Source organism: Tigriopus californicus, chromosome 6 (assembly GCF_007210705.1).
Source record: "Tigriopus californicus strain San Diego chromosome 6, Tcal_SD_v2.1, whole genome shotgun sequence".
NCBI classification, from domain to species: Eukaryota; Metazoa; Arthropoda; class Copepoda; order Harpacticoida; family Harpacticidae; genus Tigriopus; species Tigriopus californicus.
In genome coordinates, this window is record NC_081445.1 from 10,850,300 (window position 1) to 10,872,439 (window position 22,140).

Here is a 22,140-nt window from a genome sequence, read left to right on the forward strand (position 1 = left end):
TGATAGATTAAAGAACCAGCATGAAATCAATGCGACCTTTGAAAGGGATTAATTTAGCATTATATATATCAAGGTACAAAAGGTCTAAGCTATTAAACTAATCCAATACCTTTTGAAACCAATGTCGACTACACGTATGTTAAAGCTTTTGGAAACGTTGGATATTGCTCGAAAACTTCACGAATATCGCAATCACTTAACACTACGCAAAAAATCAGCTGTGCAAATGCCCACCAAATAGATCTGGCTAATGAAAAGTATCAATATAAGCTCAAAACTTAATTATTCATGTTTTATCATGAATAGCCAAAGCAGTACCTTTTAACTCATTTATTTGAGATAAGAGCTCAGATTTGCTTGACAATGAGTGGTTGTGTGCTTGGTGGTCGTTAGAGACCCCCGCCAAGCAACAGGAGAGCTAGCGACGATCTGATCAAGACTCGCAGAGAGCGGGAAAAAGGTGAATCGGGAGATCAAGGTAATTACAGAGAATTTCCGGTGCATTGCCATGGTTCAAGTACTAGATGGTAGGTTGGTACATCCCGTAGTTTCTGGTAGATCAGGCTGTGGTGAACATCAAGTGAGCAGACTTACCTGAAGCGAGGTGTGCTAAAAAAGCAAAACAGTCAGGATTCTAGTCGTGTTGTTACTTGTGTGGGAAGATTGGAAAATATGGTTTGCAGGTAAGCCTGTTTAGGTTAATTTATCCTGTAATAAGAATGGAGGGTCACAAAAATTTACTGCATAATTATATTAGTTATAGATGTCGCAAATCCTTGGCAGCTGTTTTTGTTAGATATAAGCCGTTGCATGCAAGTGTTCAAATCTGTTTTAAGATGATGCTAAATTTTGGTCAACAATAAGATCATATTTACTCTTTCAAATTCGCGCCAATTCGTATTTGATAACAAAACCGAGTCAGACGTCTCGCAGAATGTGTTAGATTCAATAAATTAGTGATGTTAAGTTCCATTTTCTAAGAAATGGAGGATATGAATGGTCGAAGAGTAATAACAGTAAAAAAACGCAAGTATCGCAAACAAAACTAGAGAAATAAGAACATTGCTGAATGAATGAAGTCCACATCTCTTCTTTCTTGGGCTCCTTCATTGTTTAATTTGTTTCCCTCTGATATTCTAAGGGAATACGTAGGCCTTGTTGATCAGGTTGCATCTTTCAAGTCAGACTTTGACAAATTTTTAGATGGCATTCCAGGTTTCCAGATCAACCCTACATTCTAGGACTAGCTCGGTCTGTCAACTCAAATTCGTTATTAGACCAAATATTGTATAAAGCTTAAATGGTAATAAATAGACGAAATTACAACCTTTCATTCTAATAGTACTAGGGATTAAATTCTCTGTAACGTTTAGAAAAGGTCGTGAAAAATCAATCCAAAAAAGGAATGATTATGAAGACAACAAATGCCTTTTTTCATTTGCAAAGATCAGGTATACATTTTTATTAAATTTCGCGGTTTTCTTTTTGGTGCTTGGGCCTGGTTTCCCTGCCAGTCGCGTCAGATATTTATATAAAATCGTCTTATAGCGTGCTTGAATTTGCCGCTCTCAGACCACGTAGACACACATATTAAACAATATCCTATTTAACCAAGTTGGCTTGTCCATTTGCAATGTATATCTACCTTGTTCTGAAAACATGCAATTTGGATACCTTCGCATTACGACTCTATGCTCGAGAAAATTGGGAATCATTTCTTTTTTCATTTGTCTCCTAGTTTGATCTATTTCGAAAAAGGGGTATCCCTATACTGTTTGTGTGTAGCTTTGATTGCCCGACTGCGCGTCTGAAATGAGAGCACCTCTGCCAACTTGTCCGAGTTTGATCTACGACCTCAAAACCTCCATCGGTGGGTCTCTGTTCTCTCTCCTAGCCCCCCGAAATGCCCCATAAACTTGTCTATATCCCTTGTGATTTTTTTGACCTTCACACTCCCTGGTTGTAGCAGTGGTAGGAGTAGTAGGAGCAATGGCAAAAGTAGCAGTGGAACTAGTGGTGGAACTGCGTTTCCCGCCGAGCAAGTGGGTGATATTTGGTCGTCTCTGGCAGGAGGCAGCTTTTTGTGACTGTTCCACTCATATCTTATCTAAATGGTCATTTTCCACTCCTGAGCTGCGTCAGTATCATTTTTCTCGTCGAGAGATTCCCCTGGTCCGCAGAGACCTTGATACGTTACACAGTACACATAGTATACTGTCCATACTTCAACATTCGTTGTGCCAGAACATTCCATGAGAATGATGGTTGTGAGAAGCACATGCGCAATAGATATTTATTGATCGACGTGTCGTCTTTGTCATGTTCGTATTTATGGCTTCCTAAATCGATGTTGATTGCAATGGGACCTTCACGATCTTAGAGATTGAATGACCAAGAGAGCGGTTGCGTTAGGTGCAAGATATATGACTGACAAAACAATAATGTACCATCATCAGGGTTCGTCATTATAAAAAAATCATTCTCTCACTTTTTAACTTGCAATGTCGATTGGAACATATATTACACTGCAGAAGTATGTTATTGATTGTAACATAATTGAGGGCATCTTTCACTATATTCAATTCGCAATGTTTCTAGTCGTTGATATTCCAAAAGCGTCAGTTCTGCATTCATTCGACAGCCTTCCGTTATTTCTCCAGTACGAGTAATTGCTAATACAGGGGTGGCACAAAGTTCTTGGGTAAACAAAATACGAAATACTTCTGCAATAATGTATCAGAAGTAAACTATTCTGCTTTAAGAAATATGGCAAACTTCAACGAGAAGGAGAGTGTTTTATGGTGTTGTAGATTACCATCTAATTTAGACCTTTTGGGCAACCATGGTAAATGCCATTTACTATGCATTTATTATTTTTTTGAACAATTTATAGTCCACTCAAAAACATAGTGTGTACTATAGAGTATAGTCTGAAGGGAAAAAAGGAAATAATAAAAGTAAAATTACTTTGTTCCTGCTCAGCACCTTGGTTGCAAACGAAAAAGAGGAAAATACAAATATACGCGTGAATTTGCCTTGGTTATGAAGGCTTTTAACAAGCTTTTGGAGTGCTTTACGATCAATCTTTTTCCGGATGTTTCAAAACTTCAAAGTAAATAAGGCTAGTTGATGCTTGATTGAATCGGAAACAAAAAAAAACTGGCCCGAAATTTGTATGCGTGTTATCTAATGGACTAACGAGGCATTTGTCCTGGAACTTTGTGCCACCCCTTTCATTGACGCATGTTTTCAATGCTACTTAGATTCAAATTTCAAACGCGAGAAGAAACATTGCAGCCTGTTCAATTTATACCTCAACCCTGATCCATTTCTACTCTAGACTCTAGACGCTTCCTTTGACTATCATAAGGGGTTGTACGGCGGAAAATCTTACTGCAATGTCTGTCCTAGATGTCTAACCCAAGTGACTCTAGCTATAAATCCATGTTGGCCTCTTCATTAATGAGGCATGAGTTGGCTTGGTTCTGCTTTTTACCGCAATCACATTCACTCAGCTTGGATTGGCCCAAAACTTTCTCTAGAGGTAACACCCCCAAGTTCTGATTGTTTATTGATTTGTGGTATTCGAAAGTTCCGAGAAATTCTTGCCCATTTGGAATCGCTCCAGGGATTGATCGAATCCAAGATTTCGAACTTTTATCCCAAAGAGGATTACCCACCAAGGGTTCGCTGGCGGTTCCATGACCATGATAGGGATAGTTGTGTTAGAAAGCAGCCCACAAGTAGGACGAGAGATAGAGAGAGAATAAGAGGCACCAGAGTGTAGGACTCTGCTTTCAACCTCTACCAAATGTACCACATAGAGGACGCACATATCAGCCCAGGGCAGGAGCGAACTTTTCGCTCAAAGGAGTTCGCGTATCTCTCTGAACCTGGAACTAGGGATGAAACCAAACAAGCTTCAAGCTTTTTCTGTCGGCTCATTGATCAAACTTAATTCTTTTGAGTAATAAAGTCTTTTTTGGGGGGTTGATAGCACGTGTCCCAGTTAAAAGAAAGGTAATCCCAGAAGTAGCTTGTTTTGTGTGTAATTTGCAATTTGTTTGCTTGCCATTGTGGTTGTTGTCAAAATGATATTGCTCACAAAAGTACACGCATTTATGTGTCATTGGACTTTATGCCATTCTTGATTGTGTCTTCTGGGCTGAAACAGTTCAAATCTGCAATCAAATCATCACAAGGACAAACACATTTAACAAGAATGTATTTGAACATGTTGATTTACCACTGCAGCTCAATTTCTTTGGTTTTAAAAGTTGAGCTGCTTTTATAATTTGAATTTTCTTCTGGTATCTTGTTTCCTTGTGCTTAGTTGCCTTTATCCATTTAATCTGAATGAAAACTTAGGTTAGTCATGAAATGTTATCTTTCAATTTGGGGCACACTTTGCACATGTTCCTTCTCTCAATTTGACTCAACTGGTCCAAACCCTTAACCTTTTACATCAAAGTGTGGGGAATAGATTGCGGCAAAAAAATGCATTAGGCTTATAGAATAGGTATGGATTAGATAAGGAAATGGTAGTCAGTATCATTTGAGTCTTTGAATCACTTTAAAATTTCAATTAAACAGCTTATTTTCTTTTTGCATTATTTCATATCATACTTTGATACCTATTAGGTATGTTTCAGCTATATTTAAGAACTTTTCATGACATTCTTTGATGCTTAGAAAGCTTGAGCAATCTTTTTTTTATTTTATTGAAAACGGCAATAGCAAACCTTGAGATGTGTCAGTCAAAACTCAATCAAATTTGAACCATCTTAAAGTTCAGCTTTGAAATACCATGAACATATGTTTGGCAAGTACATGGCTATCACAATTTGAATGGCAATTTTTCTTATAGATTGAACATCACATATTCTAAGAGACTGAACATTTTGAAGAGAGATGATGAAGTAGGCGCTCAATACATGTTTATAAGATTTTGAGGTTATGATGAAATTAAGAAAACGCATAATAATACTTATGTAATAGATTTTTAAGTGACACATCTTGTAGTTTGTTTTGAATAAGCTAATAACGTTTTCTTGACTAACAATTGACAGTTTTGAAAGGATAAAAGGACCTCATCAACAGTCTTGAAAGCATAAATGAATCATAGCTAAAAAAAAATTGATTAAAAAATTGACGACCTTGAAAACACTTTGAGATGTCATTTGTTACACTATGCATAGGGGCCCTTTTTCCAATACGAGACAGCCCAAACAAAAAGGGGAAGAGGCACTGTAGATTGCTGAATAAACTTCTTGTGACATGTTAAGAACACAATTTCTTTTTCAGACATCATGTGACCAGGGTCATTAATTACACATAACATTTGGATAGAATTAGCCAAAAATAACTGAAATGCATTGTAATTCAAAAAGTACAATTGGTCCTATATTTGGTAGAGGCTACTACCTCACAAAGCGCCCTCTGAAGCGCAGAATGTTAAAATTATTTAGTGTAGCCTAGAAAGCCTACTGAGAGATTGAACACCAAGCCTTGCATTCGGATTGAAATTAATCTCCCATGAACTTGAATTCTCGAATCTCTAATACCCGAACTCCTGACACAACAAGGAACTCAAGCTATTTAATCTCTCGTTAACTCAATGAGCCCAAGAACCAAGTATTCCAGATTGGTTCATTTCTAGATGATCGCAAAATTCTGACTCGAGTTTAGCTTTATGATTGGAAGAGAGAAAGATGCTCACGGCTGGTGTCCTCTTCTTTCTTCCGCAACCCGCAGTTTACAGTGGGGCATTCTGCTGTAGAGATACTCCACGCCAAACTGTAGAGTGGGTTGGTGTGCATGGTTGGTGAGGCCCTGAGAGGCTGGTGAAAGGAAACCTCCATCAAGGATCGAAGAGGCTGCTTGCTTGCTCAGTGGAGGAACAAGACGAAGAGAAGAGCTGGAAGACGGAGGATCGAGGAGGAAATAGGAAACAGAGAGAGAGAGAGAGAGAGAGCGATAGGCCAACAGCCTCAGCTGCTAGATGGCTGGGGATGACGAAGGCCTCGTCCTCCTCGGTTTTCTTTCCAAGTTGTGTGAATGTCTCTGTGTGTGAAGTGTAAGACTGTGTAAGACCCATCCAAGGCTGTGTGAGAATGCCAGGAAGGAAGGGAAAAGGAGAAGGAGGAGGAGGAGGCAAAATAAGAAGAGGAGGAGGAGGAGGAGGAGGAGAAAGAATGGCAAGAAGGCTCTCCGTGCGTCCAAGGGCCTGCAGGCCTGCCGCCATGGAAGCCCATTTCTAGTCGCTGGATTTTCAGCAGGAGAAGCAAGATGAAGGCGACCATGTTGTGGAAGACAGCACGAACAAGGCCACCAGCACTCCCGAGAATGAACAAGACCAAGACGGCGAAGGCGAGGAACAAGAACACCACAGCTATTCCACTGCACACTGGACAGAGTGAGTTGCGACTAGTGGGGGCCCTCCGTTGTTGATAAGGAAAGTAGTAGTGTGTGAAACTGTAATTGTGAAAATAGTGGCACAAGGACCTCCATTTCTTCCTTTGGGTTTGGTGTTGGGTCAGGCTCTTGTGTGAGAGAGTGAGCAGTGGTCGGGTTGCAATGGATCAAGAAGTCCCTCCAATTTTCACGGACCGCCTGGCCACCTTCAGGGCAGTTCAAATACGGGCATCATAGTCATCCCAACCATCACCATGAGGCAATGGGTGAGATGTCTCTGAGTGAGTGTGTGGGTTGTTATGTGTAGGTACACAAAGTGGCTTTCAAAATAGCCCCCGAAATCATGGGTGAAAAATAACAAGGATCTACCACAAGTGAAGTGAAACCCCAGTCTCTGATTGTCCACAACAAGCGTGGTAAGACCGCCATTCATTCATGCCTTCAAGTCTAATTGGGTTTCCGCATGGTCCTGGCATTTCACTAGGGGACAAACAACACGTTAACACGTTGCGTGCAAATTAAAACTGATCCCAATCACTCGAGTTGGCTCCCTCGAGACCAAAAAAAACTGCCTTGACAGCCAGATCAACAAGTTCAAATACATTCGTTGGCAAATTGTTTGGAACCGAAACGTAGTACCTCTATCTACTCAGGCTTGTGAAACTTTGTTCAACGAGACCTTATCGCATTACCATTTTGGCCACGGAATCCAGGTTCCCAGCCAGACCCTAGTTTTCGAAGGGAAAAGGAAGAAGTGGAAGATTAATGAGGGAAAATAATTTGAAGCCAACTTTAAAGGTCGAAAGAAGCGACAATACAGGGGTTGTTAAAATCTCAGTCTTTTACGTTTCGACGGGAAGGACCATTGCATTCGGAAAAGGAAAGGAAAGCTGCATTGGGTAATTCGCCAATTTGTTACCAAGTTGTGCATAATCTGGAAAATCTTTGCCCAACTCCAAAATCCAGGTCTGTGTCATTGCAGGGAACAAGCTGTGCTTAAAAGTAAGATACGAGTGAATTGGATAATTGCCTTATTAGCTAAAGCAGCTCTATTGTCATTATTAGTACAACATTGCTATAAATGGTGATGATTTGCCACAAAAGAGACGAAAGGAATTAATCCAATTAAGAACACTCATTCTTTTTTGTAAGTCATCGATAGTCCGGCGAAGGTTTTGAAAATTTGACTTGATATCATATTTCTTAATATATATCTAGGCTGGTGAGAGAAGGAACAGAGTCGTCGGTTTTATATTTAAAAGAAAGTGCCAGTTGGCTACCTACCGTTATTCCGACAATATTGCCATACATTTTGGGATCAAGGATCTCATTAATACCAAATGTATGAGGGACCATTCTGTTGGAAGCAATTGACCCATTCAAGCTCCCAGTATCATCATGAGACAGAGTCATGCCATGCCTTGAATGACCATAAATAGACTGCTTAAAGTGATTATCTTGAGTTAGAACACAATTTTGAAGCTGGGTTCGGGAATGGCCTATCTACAAATAGAGATATTGATAAATATATTATATATTATATGGTTAAATAGAGATATTGAAATAGAGGAATAGGGATATCCTCTTTATAGGCGGTGTCAAAAGCCATGAACACTGACTCAATTATTCGTTGACTTAAGGCACTTTGCTTTGACGAGCCCGGGATTTGATCGAAGTAACCGTGGAAGCATTTTGAAAAACTGTCAAATGCTCTACATATTGTTGTTCGTGAACGGTGTGCTCACCTTTTGTAATGTTCACTATAAATGGTATCTTAGATCACTTGTATTTATTGTAAAGTTGGTCCAAATATCAGATTGGAAGACAAGTCAAATGTCAGGGAACAATTTGAAAGGAATAAAGACACCTCTTTTTAAAGAATTTTCAACTATGCCTTGATATTTCCGCACTTTTTTCGAATCTTGTCAATGAGCAGATTCCAAAGGGAATATTATCATTCAATGGCTAAATTGCCATTTGCCATGGAAGAGAGTGTTCCATTGCTTTTAAATAACATCTAAGTCCATTTAAAATTACTAGCCTGCTCGCCATTTAGCCAATGATGAGAGCAAATCGAAACTCTTCCTTTTTAGCAAAGTTATGATTAAATTGTTAGCAGAGTGCGTTGCGAGATGAAAAAGGTATTTTCTTGATTTTTTTGCCTTATTTGAAACAATTATTATGTCAACCTGCTCCTTTTGTTTATACTGAATGCAAGTATTTCATTAATTTTATTTAATTTAACTCCCTGCATTTTATCACTTCAAAGTGTAAAAATGCATATCCAAACACGTTTCATAAAAGAGGATTTTGGATTCAAAAAAACTTATATGTGCGTACTGTACCGGAATTTGAAAAATACATGTCTTTTTTTGAGAACTCAGTTGAACCCGCAAGACACATTTTAAGGTTGTAAACTAAAAAAGTAATGCTGTCGTTTTTTCAAGTTTGGGGACAGAGAGAATAAAGATTAAAGCACAGTACAGACAAAAAATGGGGTGTTTTCGTGAATAAGAACAATGACTTTTGAAACCATTTTGCAATAATTGGAAACCAAGAAACTGGTTCCCATGCTCTCTCGCTTCAAAAAGAGATGAAAATGCCACATTTAGATTCAAGGTTAGCCTGATTTAGAAACCCTGCCTATGAATACGTTTCAATAATGTTTTAAATAATTGCAAACCCAAGGAAAAGAGGTGAATGGATCAACTTGTCCAATCTAAACTGAAAGTGATCCGTGCCCCAAATACATAGAGGTTTAAACATTTGTATTTTGTAATGAATGTCTTAAATCGAACACGAGCTCTTGACGATTCGTAGTTTCAAGTGAGGGTTTTTAAATTCTTCAAGCTGAATATTGATTCCTTTTAATCGGAATTTTGCTACCGTACCCAAGGCGTGAAGAAATCTTAGAAGCTCAACAGTACCATTTTTAAACCGTAAAATGCTAGAAAAATGACTAAAATATGAAAATCAAATCCGATGAACTTATCTTCGAGCTCTAGTCAACTTCATTTCTATTCAACGGTTTGTGCTTCTGTCATTCGCTATTTTATACCTCACCATCTAGCTTCGAACTTCCCAAAATTCGTCTGTAGGAGGAAGCATTAATTCTCCCGTGGCTTATGAAATCAAAACAATTGGCAGAACTATGACACTATTCGCTCGTCGTATTTTAGTCTGCAGTCCAGCTCAGATCAGGTCAAGTTAGAAACCGATATCAGAGATACTCTTTTAAAGAATGACATTCCTTTAAATAAAAGATAGATTCTCTAAGTAATTCATCTTAGACCAATTTTGTATTTTTTCAAAAGTCGAGTTTAATATACTGTAAATACAATGAAAAGTCTATCACAAGCCAAACCTAATATACATAGGTACTGTACGTCATGACATTGTAGCATCCCCCCAAAAGAGTGAGATTTCTGCTTAAAAGTGGAAGTGAGAGGTGTTCATTACTCTAAATCCCAGAATGGGCATCTTGACCAGCAAACATGAGGAGTCTCAAGTTTTGCAATGAAGCCTCCTAAATTTGGATTGATAAGCATTTGTTGTAATAGGCCAGAGATCGAACATCCCGTCTATCCAGGACAGTTAATGTCCATTTGGCCAAAAAATCGTCTTTTAATAGACCATTGCATTTGATCTTAAGGCTCGACACATTAAAAAGTGATAGCTTGAAGAACCACTTTTCAAAGGCTATGAAGAAAAGATGAGAAATATTGGCGGATCGCTAAATAGATCAAGAGAACTAGCCATTTTTGCTTCAAATTGTTAAGCAAGGTTATGGATTGATAGGATATAGTTATGCTTTTGTTGACCTTCGTCTTTCGACTGATTTGCAACATGGAAGAAAACATGAACGAGATTACACAAGGCGATACACATCCCAGTCTTCGCTCTTAATTCCTAAAACTTGTGTGAAAAAAACAACAAAACATTTGAAAGTTTTTAATATAAGATCGGCCAAATATTTTATGGCATATCCTCTTAAAGCTTTTGCATTTTCAAGTCCAGGCTAGATGTTGGCACAAATGAAGACTCCCAAAGCTTCTCCAATGTGCTTCTAAATTTTGATTATTACATTTAGTTTTTAGGTCTGAATTAAGAAAATAGTCGTGGTATTGAGAACTAATACCTAAATATAAAAGCCTCGGATGAACTTTTCCAAGGTTTCAAGTTCAGTTTTAACCGTGAAAGTGAAGGGTGAATCTTTTTTAATGGTTTACTTCTGATCCGCCAATCCACCCACCAGCCCCTGAGCGAATATGAGAGCGAAGCGATAGGATTTGGTAGTTCATTTGCATGCCTCCTAAGGAAGCGAAAGGCCGGATTTTTGGCAAATCACGACTGAATTCCAAACCCATTGAAAGCGGGATTCGAACGTGAAAGCGTCGAATAATTTCACGAATAGCGGCGACGACTCCTGCCCTCCCTGAAAGAATGAATGGTGCCAAAGAGAACAACTAACCAAACAGAGCGAGTGCTGTCAGAAAGAAACCCAAGGACGTGAGGCAAGGCGAACCAGCCCAATAGAGCCCAATTTCTTTTTGTTGACTTGCTTGCAAAACCCATTACTTCCTTCATCCCCGGATTCCACGTGTCCCTTAACCCCTTCCGACGTCGACTTGATGTTCCAAAGAAAGATAAAAAGGCTCCACTACATGTCTTGACTTACAAGTCTGCCCCTATCGCTTCCAAATTTAAAGAACAGCCTCTGAGGTCAACCCTTCTCTGTGGAACAACCACCACTTTTAGTATGTCCTTGGATCGGAGAATGCATATGCCATAAGCGAGAATGTCCTTTGCGAAACCCAAATCCCTCCTTACGCGCCACATTTAAGGGTCAAGCTGAATGCTAAAAAGCTCGCCCGAGTTCCTTACTTTAATGCCAAGAATGAGAATTTGAGTTCAGAAAGTGGTGATGGTGGTGGTGATTGGATGGGCTTGGGTAGGGGATCCTCAAGATGGGTGGCCGAGCATTCGCTTCGTTGGCAACAATTAATGTTAAGACGGATGTTTCTGCTCCTGTTTTGGCCTTGCCCTCCCTCTTTCATGAATGAGGATATCCGTTTTCACCAGCCTTTCGTCCACGCCATCTCTTTTCTTATTGTCATAACCAAGTCTCTATTAATTATTCACTCTCTTGGAAAGGTTTGGGAGTTGGGAAACGAAGGGGAAGCTCGTTTTTCATGTCTTGGGGAAATCCATCTCTGTTTCCACAATTGAATACATTATCATCGGGCAACGGAACTCACCCACATGGGTATAGTATAATAAACACCATGTACATGAGCGCCATGGTTGGTGGTTGTGCTTAGACTAGTTTGAAGCTACTAGCTGGCTGGCTCTTTAAGAAATGCCCGATGAAAGCGAGCCGAAGTAATGAGATGTTGTATCTATCTTGCTCTTGGTTTCAGGTTGGAGGAGGTGTGAGTGTCTTTTGGGTCGCCGAAGCGAAAGAAAAATCTATCCCCGTTTCACAATGATATAGCCTCCCTCGGCATGTCGACTGTCTCAGTGTTCTCGTCAACATCTGTGAAGTCTTTTGGCAGGAATACAAAGTGGTAAAAGTCTTGACTCTGCCAAACTGTCCCTTTTTCACTAGTGGCCTACGCGGCAGCTGCAGGCGTGACTGGTTTGTTTTGCCTTTCCCGCTCTTGAAGTTTTCAACAAAAACACAACAACAGAGAACGGAGAGCGGACGCCAGAAGCCAGGAGCCAGGAAAAAGAAGGGAGCCCAAAAGCTGGTCTTTTGTTTCTCTTGATGCCTATGGCCCTTGAAGACTTGAGAAATTTATTTCGTGGAGACAGTTGCAGTGGTGAACTGGGGGGTATCGATGCCTCGAGAACTTGCACAAACTAAGGCGCTCAAATAGCTTCGTTGGCTTCCTGCCTCTCACTGACAAGGTTAAAGATCGCACCGCTTGCGGAGTGTTCTTCAGAACCGCCGAAAAGAGTCTCATTCTGACATTGAGGGCTACCATTACTTGGATCATCGCCAACAGTGGTCCAGAGGTCCGTTCCCCCTCTGTGGTTCTCCCCAATGCCGTAATGATTGGTTCCAAATTACATTGCTCATCCATGGACAAATCTCGCTAGGCCCACAGAGCTAAAAGAGCAAGTGTCCTGTCCTCATAACTGCATGTTCATGTCACATCACTAGTCAAGAGAAACCGTCATACCCCTGTGGCCCCTTTGCTCGTCTGGCCAGGGATTGCACATTCGTCGTTGGCGGTGGTTGTGGCGGTGGCGATGGTGAAGGAAAGAGGGCATTCATCTTTGCCGCCATTGGACCAGTGAAGAGTGCGTGTGCCGCCAGAGAGCAACCTCTGTTCTTCCAGAGTTAATGCAGCATATGATCTTGCTCCTTTAGCCCTCAACGAGCCTGGCCTCACTTCCTTGTTTGTCCATAGTGGCTGCCTGAACGGGGACAGACCGAACCGTCTTTATGGACCTTGAGGCACCACGAAGACACAGGAATCCGCGTCTCCGAGAGTAATATTGTTTTTGGCATCTCTCCTGGCCTCCCACCATTGTGAACAGGTCTTCTTCCAGAGCGAAGATCTCGCGCAGAGATATTCATATGCACACAGATCCCCCATCATTTATGGATGCTTACCCCCGTCTAGTTTGGATCCATCCAGATTTGGCGCCAATCTAATCAGAATCAGAGACTTTGATGACCCCGTCAAGCCAGCTGCTCCTAGTTTTCAGCCTGGACCAGACAACCCAATCCTCATTTGCTACTATGAGCGAAGATTTCTCTAAGTGACAAGGTAAGCGAAGTGAAGTGCTAAGCACCTTCTTTGAGCCCCAGGGATGGGCGTCACCTTGAATTTTAGGATTTGGTTTCTTGTTTTCCTTCGTCTTTTCGAGGAGTTCCCGGATTCTCCTGGCAAGGTTAGTTACTGCCCAGAAGATTGAGGTCTCTTTAATGGTTGTGCTGCAATGCAGAGAATTTATTGTAGTTGCCAGGGATTGTACACCAGACCTTGATATCCTGTTGCAGATTTTTTTTCAGGATTACAATTTCTGGTACATCTCTCCTAGATAGTCGCTACAATATGCTTCACCAATTAAAAAAAAGAAACGATGGTGTTTACATTCTGAGTCTACTGGAAACTCTTAATAAATGAATATATTTTTTTGAGACATATTCCTCTAAAAAGGTTAACTGAGGTGCAAGAAATTCTTTCCTTATATAAACCTTACTGGATTAAATAAATCGTTGCCTTGTTTACCCGTAGGTCTTGAAGTTTGAAATGGCAAGGATGTATTATAAGAATGAAAACAAAATCCAAATCCTGAGCTTTCTCACTTGTACTCTCTCTGATCATGGGATAGCCTCTTGCTCTCTCTTTCTCTCTGGCTCTGTGGTCCCCTTTGGACTTGTCTCCTCTCCTCACTCTGCACAAAGGACATCCATCCATTTTGTCTTCCTAGCTTTGGCACTGAAAAACAAATTGCAAGTGAAAGTTGCTCTCCATTCTCTGTGTCTTCCATTTCTAGCTGCATTAATATACCTCAAACCGTTTATCGCTTTATTGGGGGTTTCACAAACCTCCAGGGCCCTCACCGAATCCCTGCAATCGTTCACAAAGCCATTGAACGGCCGATTTCCTCGGTGGATGTTTATTGATGTGATATATAAAGGGTTGCTCCCCAGTTGTTGAATGGTCAATGGGGCTTGAGGGAACACCAAAAATGAAACAAGTTAATGAACCATGCACAAAGACAACCAATAGTTCCTCTGCAAACAACATGGGGAGTGATGGTGGAGGAGAGAGGAGCGGCATAGTGCTAACTGCGCTGGGTTGCCCTGCAGAAACTTGAGGCTCGATCATCTCAGATGTGCGCCATTCTCCCTATAAAAGTTATCTTTTTTTCATTGTTGGGACAGATCTGTCGTTGGAGTGTTAGTAGATCTTCAGGTATACATGATGGTATCCGAATTTTCATTTGCATTATTGGGTTAAATCATTTGTAAGGGATAAAAACTATGAATACCAATTTTGCTCTTTTGGCTCTTTTTCGCCCTGAAAAGCTTTGTTTTTCCGTTTGAACAAAATCCCATTGTTATCAAGCCATTGAATTACATGAACAAGGGCCCGCTGGATTTATTTTAAAAGTGTTATTTCTCAACAGCTTTGCTTTAGCATCCTTTTTAAAAATGAAACACTCTAGGCTGAACATGTCATCCAAGTTTTTTTAGTTGAGGTTTGAAAACTCTTTAATCCTTGACGATAGGCTAGCACGCCGTGAAAGAAAGTTCGGCATGGTTGGGCTAGTTAAGAGTCGATTGTAATTTTAATATGAATTTAAAATTTAGGGCGTATATTGGATTGTTCCGATTAAAAAAGACAAGACTATATGTTCGATCATATAGTTATAAAATAGTCAACTTGAGTTCGGATCAGGCAGATCAAATCAATTCTTCGGCGTTTGGTCCAATGAGACTGAAACATTCTTTCTACTCTGTTTTCTTACAACGTGAAATAAGAGTTAGCCACCTCGAACCGTTTTGGCATTCTTGGCTATGATGTGGGGATTTTGTGGTTTAACCGCTTTTTAAAAGCGGCTTCGCCTTTTTCAAAGCATTTCAAGTGGTCTTTTGGCCATATATGTAAGATCTTATTCATTTGTCACGAAATTAAGCATAGAAGTTGCATACTAATGTCAAAATATACTAGCCAACTAGTGACCAAGAAGTTATATAATCTTTGCAATCAACCAGTTTCAATAATGCACCGTTCTATTGGAGTGTGCTTGTTCACGTATTAAAGAGGGACTAAAAGGCGGCCTAGCGTCAGAATAAAATTCCGTGAACAATACGCCTTTTTTAAGGAAATGGAGGGCGACAAAGGCTATGTAACTTTTGTAAATTAGCAAAGTTATTCTTGTGGTGAGGCACTAAAAAACAAAATACGCCTTTTGAAATTGAAATAAAGAAAGCGTAAATATATACCTTATGTACTCAATGATAACCTCTTTTAAGTTCTCGAATAAAATGGCAGCAACTCAATTCCCTTTCTTCTTTTATCTTTTCATTCTAACTTACATGTATATAAAGTAATGCATTCTCTACCAAACGTCATCGAAATATGGTTTCAAGTCCCCTTTAAAAAGTACCAGAAGGGATTTCATGTCTACTAAGTCCTGATTTTGAAACCACCCCTAGTAAACAACAACAAAAAACTAAGCCGTGCGTTTGCGTTGCTTCCTGGTTACCAACCACCAGTTTCATTGTTATTGGTTTGATGTGAGTACTCGCCTCCATCCCGTTTGTGTGTTGTGTCCAAGTTCGGTGAGCATATCCCAGACACGAAATCCCAACTTTAGCTCCGAGATGGATGTGGACCACTTTCAGTCAATGAACTCCAGCTCCTCTGCCTTCCACCATGAGGTCATCTCAAAAAGACCTTGAAGCATTTGATACCTCGTGCCCCGTGTTCCCCTCTCTTCTCTGCTCCCTTGCGTATATAAATCTTAGGAATTGGCTCTCGGCACAGACACACATTCGTTCAACCAAGGGGATCTTTGGGTTGTTTTGGAATCTAGACAAACAAATCTCTCTCTTTTCGCCAATAGGTTGCCATACATGGGGAGACCCTGGGTTTGGGCAGGAATTTGTTTTGAGCACGAGTGCTCAATCTTTGGACCTGGTTTGTGGGTCCCGATTGTGAAAATGTCTTTGGGCGTGGTAGACTTAGGTGTGCATTCAAAAGGTTGAGTAGTCTTTGGGTCTAAAATCCCCATGGGCAAAGTCTGCTATCTCAATTCAACCCTTTTTTCATGATAAATTGTCCTCTGGCACCCTTTCGTGGGACTGGAGGTTTCAAGGATGCCTTCAGAAACTTTGTGAAAAGGAATGGCTTGAAGAAAGGTTTTCAACTCATCATATATATTCGCACATTTGATTGACTTTTCAACTTTTGCGACTTAAGCAATCAGACCCTAACGAGAAAACTGTAATGATTATACACAAAAGTTTCAATAGAAAGTGGAACAAATGCTGACGCAGTTCTTTGCTGCTTTGTCCTTATCTGGCTCATGCCCTGATGTTCGTTTCGTTCCTTCACACTTCTTTGGGGGCTCCAATGCCATTTTACAACTGTCTTTCACAACCAAATGAGCACACGGTGGTTCATGAGCGACGCCAAGGCTGAACTTCGATAGACGTAAATTTGGTATCTAAGAGGAGAGATTGATTTAACGTGTTCATATGTGTGGTTACAATGGGAACAAGGCATGCATTATGCAATCAAACTTACAATTGATCTAGGTTACTTTTTCAGTTTGTAATGATACTCTCTTACTTCATATGGCATGTTTATAACTAGTATTAATTATCAAAGCTATATTCTGAAGAATAAACAAACAAGTATTGAGGTAAGTAGAATAACACAATCCAAATTTCAAACAAAAAGTGCCATTAACCTAGTTAAACTCTAGAATAACACGGACTCATTCTTTCTTGTTCTTCGTATTGATTCGGTGCTATTCCTACATCATCTCGGCTGAAGGTTGCTTGCCCTCTACAACCAATAAAATTCTGTCGATTGCACATCCTCATACAACGTGTCTATGTAGAGAAGGCCACCAAACGTATCGTATTGAAAGAAACAAGATGGCAAATTGTAAAACAAGATGGTTGGCCTTTTATAGGATCAGCTGGCTCAAGGTCTGCGCTAGTTTAACTCCTGCTCGGTCTTCGTTCTTCCGTCCTGGTCCTTGTTCGCTCCCGGCCTTCGTTGGCTTTTTCTATACCCCCTAGATTTGTGCGTGCGAGCATATGTGTGTAACCTTCCTTCTTTGAAGCCTGGGGAGTCCCTGCCTTTCACGAGGATCAGACTGGAAATGGTCCTGTTGGTCTCCTGGTCCCTTCAAAACAGAGTGTTCCATTAACTTGCACCTCTTTCGCCGGAATATGAAGCATAAGCTACATGTCCTCAACTGGAGATGACAACGTCATTTGAACGGCTGAGTGTGGGTTGGTCAACGAATGGCACTGCAACTACGTAGATTTGAAACACCCTGGTGGCACTTGCCTTATACCTAGGTTTAGCGGAGATGGCGTTTGCCAAGATATTTTGGAGAGATTCCGAGTTTTAGACCGGCCACCACCTTGAGAATGAAGCCTAATTATTGTAGAGTTCGGTACCTGAATGGAAACCATGGGGTCTTAATCGGAACACGGAGAAAGTTCTTTATTGGTAGAGCACATGGGACAAGCGACTCCCAAGTCCGATTTCAATATTCTTTTTAAAATGAAAATATCGGGGTTTGGAATCGACTTCAGTTGGTTCCAATTCTCTTCCAAACTTCCAATACCCTGCTTTGGTGACTGATTTCGAGACCCGAGGCTCACTCGGAATCTCCTTTCTTTCTCTCCATTGCGCCAGACGAGAGCTCTCCCAGAAAATTAGTTATAATTCTACCAGGACCTCACCAATTCAAACATGGGAAACTTTTAAACCTCGGAAGATCAACATGACGAGCTAGCCACCTTTTGAACCGCTTTTCCGTTGTGGCAATCAATGAAATAGCCCAGTTTCTAGTCATTCAGAGCTTTTCTCTCTGGACTCGCCTACCATCAAGTATCAACACCCATTCATTTATGTACATACTTTTGAATACTTAAGTCACTAAAGGCGGACGGACCTTTCTCCATGAGATGAAGTTGTCCATGAAAAGTTTGGACCTTACACATGGGAATAGTGGTAGTCTTTTCGGCCACTCTATCTCAGTACGTCATCGTATTGGTGGTGGGTGTTAAGTCCTCACCTCCCTGTCTGTTCCTGAGATGAGGCAACTTCTGCTCCCTGTCCATTGGAACAGTCCAAGTGGCCTTTTCAAAGGAGGACGCTCGTGGAACTTAGAGTTTGCCAGTTTTGAGGATGTGGGGCGAATTTAGATGAATTTGAATGACCTCACTCTTGACTTGGATGGACCCAACACACCACATCTTGACTGGAATTTCGAAGTAAAAACCTGTTCAGCTATAACGTGATAGAGAGAGTTAGTTAGTAAATAGATGTTTTATCATGACAATTGATAGGATTGATTAATTAGTTAAGAGATTTTAGACTCGGGTTACTTGGATGGTTTTTAGAACATGGGTTACACCGCTGGATGCGCAGCACATGTGAAAGTGAGTGTATGCACATGAACAGTGTGAATGAAAACTAATCCCATGGAATGGATAGAATGCAGAATAGCAATTAATTGTAGTATACACCGCATTTGCTGGAGAAAATATGTTCGTGACTTTGAGAGGGAACATAAATCTCATTTAGCTGGGAGGCCCAGAAGTGAGGTAACTTGCTAATATACCAGAAAAAAACGAGAAAGGATAACCAAGGAATTGTGTTCTCATACATTCTAGACCCCTTTGAACGTTTTGTTGGTCTCACCCGTCTCACCCTGACATCTTTGTAACCTAATTTCTTATCTCTCTCTTTGTTCCAGTTGATGGGTCAGTCACAGCATCCACCATCATTCCCTGTCCTTGTTGTCTTCACTGACATTGTTACTACTAAACTGGTTGCTGAACCAGCTGATGACAAATTGACAAGGGAGCCAAACAAGTTACCCACGTGCCTCAGCGTTCCTCCTCCAAGAACGACAACCCCGACGAGTACGATTGTGCACTCTCATCCCTCCCATTTACTGATCTATTCCGCCCACACTGCCCATTTCTTTGCCTCCTGGCATGTCCACCTGCCATCAATCAGGCGCCTTGACGTCCACAGCAGATGGCTTGCTCGGCCAATCACAGTAAAGGCTCGGGATCGGCTGTTGGCGCGGGCCTCATTGTCGGCCAGACTCCAGCCTGGTTGCAAAGAAAAATTCATCTCAGACCACAACACAGAGGGGTTCATTTGGTCACAGAGGAAATACTGAGACAGGTATGATTATTGTTAGGTTGGGTGATCATTGTCATAATACTTCCGACAATAAGTAGCAGGAGGGGCAACATACTTGACATTTTGCGATTTTAATAAAGGTTTACCTCTATTCTTCCAGCTACCTGAGTTGTCCCAGTTCACTGTTGGCCTGATGCACATACAGCTCCTTCACACCTCGGCCAGTCTGGCCATCAACGAGAATTGGGATCCAGACGTTCGAGACGACATGGAAATGATGCTCAACCGGATAGTTCCAGAGGACATGCCATTCCGACACTCTTGTGAAGGACCGGATGACATGGTAAGACTTTCCGGGATTTGTCAAATGTTGGGTGACCTTGTGAGGCTTCACTTATGTGGGAATGTCATAAAAAATATAATTAAGAACATTGTATAGGGTACAGGCGCGAAGAAGTGATCTTGATCAACCATCATTCCTGAAGATGTGGTACAAATCAGTATGGTTCTAGGTTACCTTGGCAAAGGCACAATCTTCGGGACAAGTTTTACTCTTTCCTCCAATGAAAGGAATCCTTAATGATTGGCGCAACATCATGATTTGTCCAAGGTTTGGTGATTCCTGTATTGTCTTAGCTCCAACGGCAAAGGCAAAGCATCTTCAAAAGGACCGCCATCGGCCGGTTTGGCTAAGACAGGCTACCTTACTAGTTTATGACGCGGCGTTTCTTTTGCCCTTTTTGTAGTATTAATATGACTTAAATGATGACTGCTATGACTTTGAATACAAATTGACACCCGCACGCTCATTTTGTATAAAAATATCAACTACCTCCCCACCAATGTTCTGCATTTTTAGACTCGTTAAATCAGAGGAACTGATCGTGTTTTGACATGCGATTTAGTACAGATTATACTATTAGAAATAACAGTTCCGTCACTTCAACGAGTATGAAGAACTTAAATACAATATGGTTTTGAACTTTGGTAGGCGTTTATGATTATTCAAAAGCTAGACTCCGACAAAAAATGTTGTTTTTACGTCGAGCAGAAATTCTTTCGATGGTTCAGACTCTAGTTCAGACTATCCACACTGAGGAAAACTAATTACTCATTTGTAACCCTCTTTGATTTCTGCTCAACTTGAATCTTTGAATCACTTTCTAATCAGATCCCTAGTTATGAGTTATAATTAATAAACCGAGTGCAGCACACAAGATTGAAACGATTCCTTATTGAGTTCAGAATGAACTCTGACATTTTGAAGCATCAAATCAATGTGACCTTTTTGTTTTACACGAAGAGTATCAATAACTACAAACTATTGCATCTCAGCCCATATTTGCAAAAAATGGCATGGTTTGCAAAAGAACTTGATCGCGCCAGTGAAAATGACATCTCTTAGAGAATCATTGTGCCGCCAATTCGCGTGCTTGGATTGTTGGCTGTCTAAAAAGCTGATCCATTCAAGAGATGAAGTTAGATAAAGTTGATCGGAGGTCTTCTTCTTTCCAAAGAAGTATTTTGATCACCAGTTCTTGTGGAGATCTGCCTTTGACACATCTTCAAATCAAGATTTAATGGACGTTACGACAAAGGCATATCTAGTCTGCTCGAGCCTTCGAAGCCATTTGCAAAGCTTGAATGATTGATTAGACCTTTGCATGTCAGTACGTAAAAAGCCTTTCCTCTCATAGATAATTTCTTCTCCGTTCCTTCCATTGGCATTGAGTGTATTAGAGCTTCTCCATGGAACAAAACTGCCTCCTTTGCCTGATTCACCATTTTAGTGGAAGCTGGACGGGGCACATAATAGTTGAGGGGGAATCAAATATTTCAAGAATTGGGAGTTATGTTATGGCACTTCACTTTTCAGCCAAGGTTGTCCTAAGCAAAGGTTGTTACATGTAAAAGACCTCGTGAAGTTATATTTTGCCCTGAAAATTATCATCTGTCTCTTTCAAACGGGAATGACTGAAGTTCTTCTATTTGTTCCAGCCTGCCCACGTGAAAGCCTGCTTTTTAGGCTCCAACCTGACCGTCCCAGTCTCAGATGGCAAACTCAACCTTGGAACCTGGCAGGGTGTGTGGCTTTGTGAGCACCGAGATAGGGCGGGGTCTCGGAAAGTGTTAGTGACGGTCAACGGGGCTCTTCGGGACCCTGAACGGACTCCGGTATCCCCGACCTCGCCCATTGCCTCCACAACGAGTAGCTAATGAAGAGGGAAATGCGTATGTTGTGAAAGACAAGTGTGACCACAAGTGTGACAGCCCAATGCAGCCCCGCCCAAAAGCCCACCACCCTCTTTAACTAAGTTTTGAAGATAAAAATCCAAGTGCAATAACTGGAGACGAGCATTCTGATTTAACATTTGGAACTTCATTAGATCACGGAAGATGAATTAGGATTCAACGTATCAGAGGAAAAGCACAAAGAGTGAATTCAAGAGGGTTCACGACTATGATACCTCGCCACTAACTTTGAAGAATTATCTCATACAAGAATTATGCCAGATCTTTTGAACCTGTTAGCTGCAACCGACATCCCGTTGCTCTCCTATCGCCCCCGTCTAGGGATGGCAGGGAGACTACCCCGAGGTTCACAAGACCCTGGAACTAAAACAAATTTGTCCAAGCCTGTTCGCAAGGCAATCAGAATGATTATTTGATAAATAACTCATCTGACAAATCTTATTTTCATTCGTCCATACACTACATTACTAGACTCTCTCTTCTGATCATCCTGGGCGGAGGGCCCTTTTCCAAAAATCTCAAGACCACCAAAAGTCTCTGACCTCTCGCGTTTTTGACGGGATCGCACTCTTCTTGTGAAGGGCCTCTTTTGTGTACTTAGCTG

General features: G+C 41.0%; 1 protein-coding gene across 4 annotated transcripts; it reads left to right on the forward strand.

The window, feature by feature from the left end:
* Positions 1-659: 659 nt before the first annotated feature.
* On the forward strand, positions 660-21,628 carry LOC131882825 (UPF0047 protein YjbQ-like). 4 transcript variants are annotated; one of them, XM_059230098.1, is made up of 5 exons: positions 5,380-6,830; positions 11,835-13,193; positions 18,886-19,325; positions 19,444-19,626; positions 21,282-21,628. In XM_059230098.1, the coding sequence occupies exons 3-5, from the start codon at positions 19,173-19,175 to the stop codon at positions 21,498-21,500; spliced, it is 555 nt and encodes a 184-aa protein (XP_059086081.1). In that variant the 5' UTR covers positions 5,380-6,830; positions 11,835-13,193; positions 18,886-19,172; the 3' UTR covers positions 21,501-21,628. The 4 variants fall into 4 exon arrangements, with proteins under 4 accessions (XP_059086083.1, XP_059086081.1, XP_059086082.1 ...); XM_059230100.1 differs by lacking the exons at positions 5,380-6,830; positions 11,835-13,193 and adding an exon at positions 660-683; XM_059230099.1 differs by lacking the exon at positions 11,835-13,193.
* Positions 21,629-22,140: the final 512 nt, after the last annotated feature.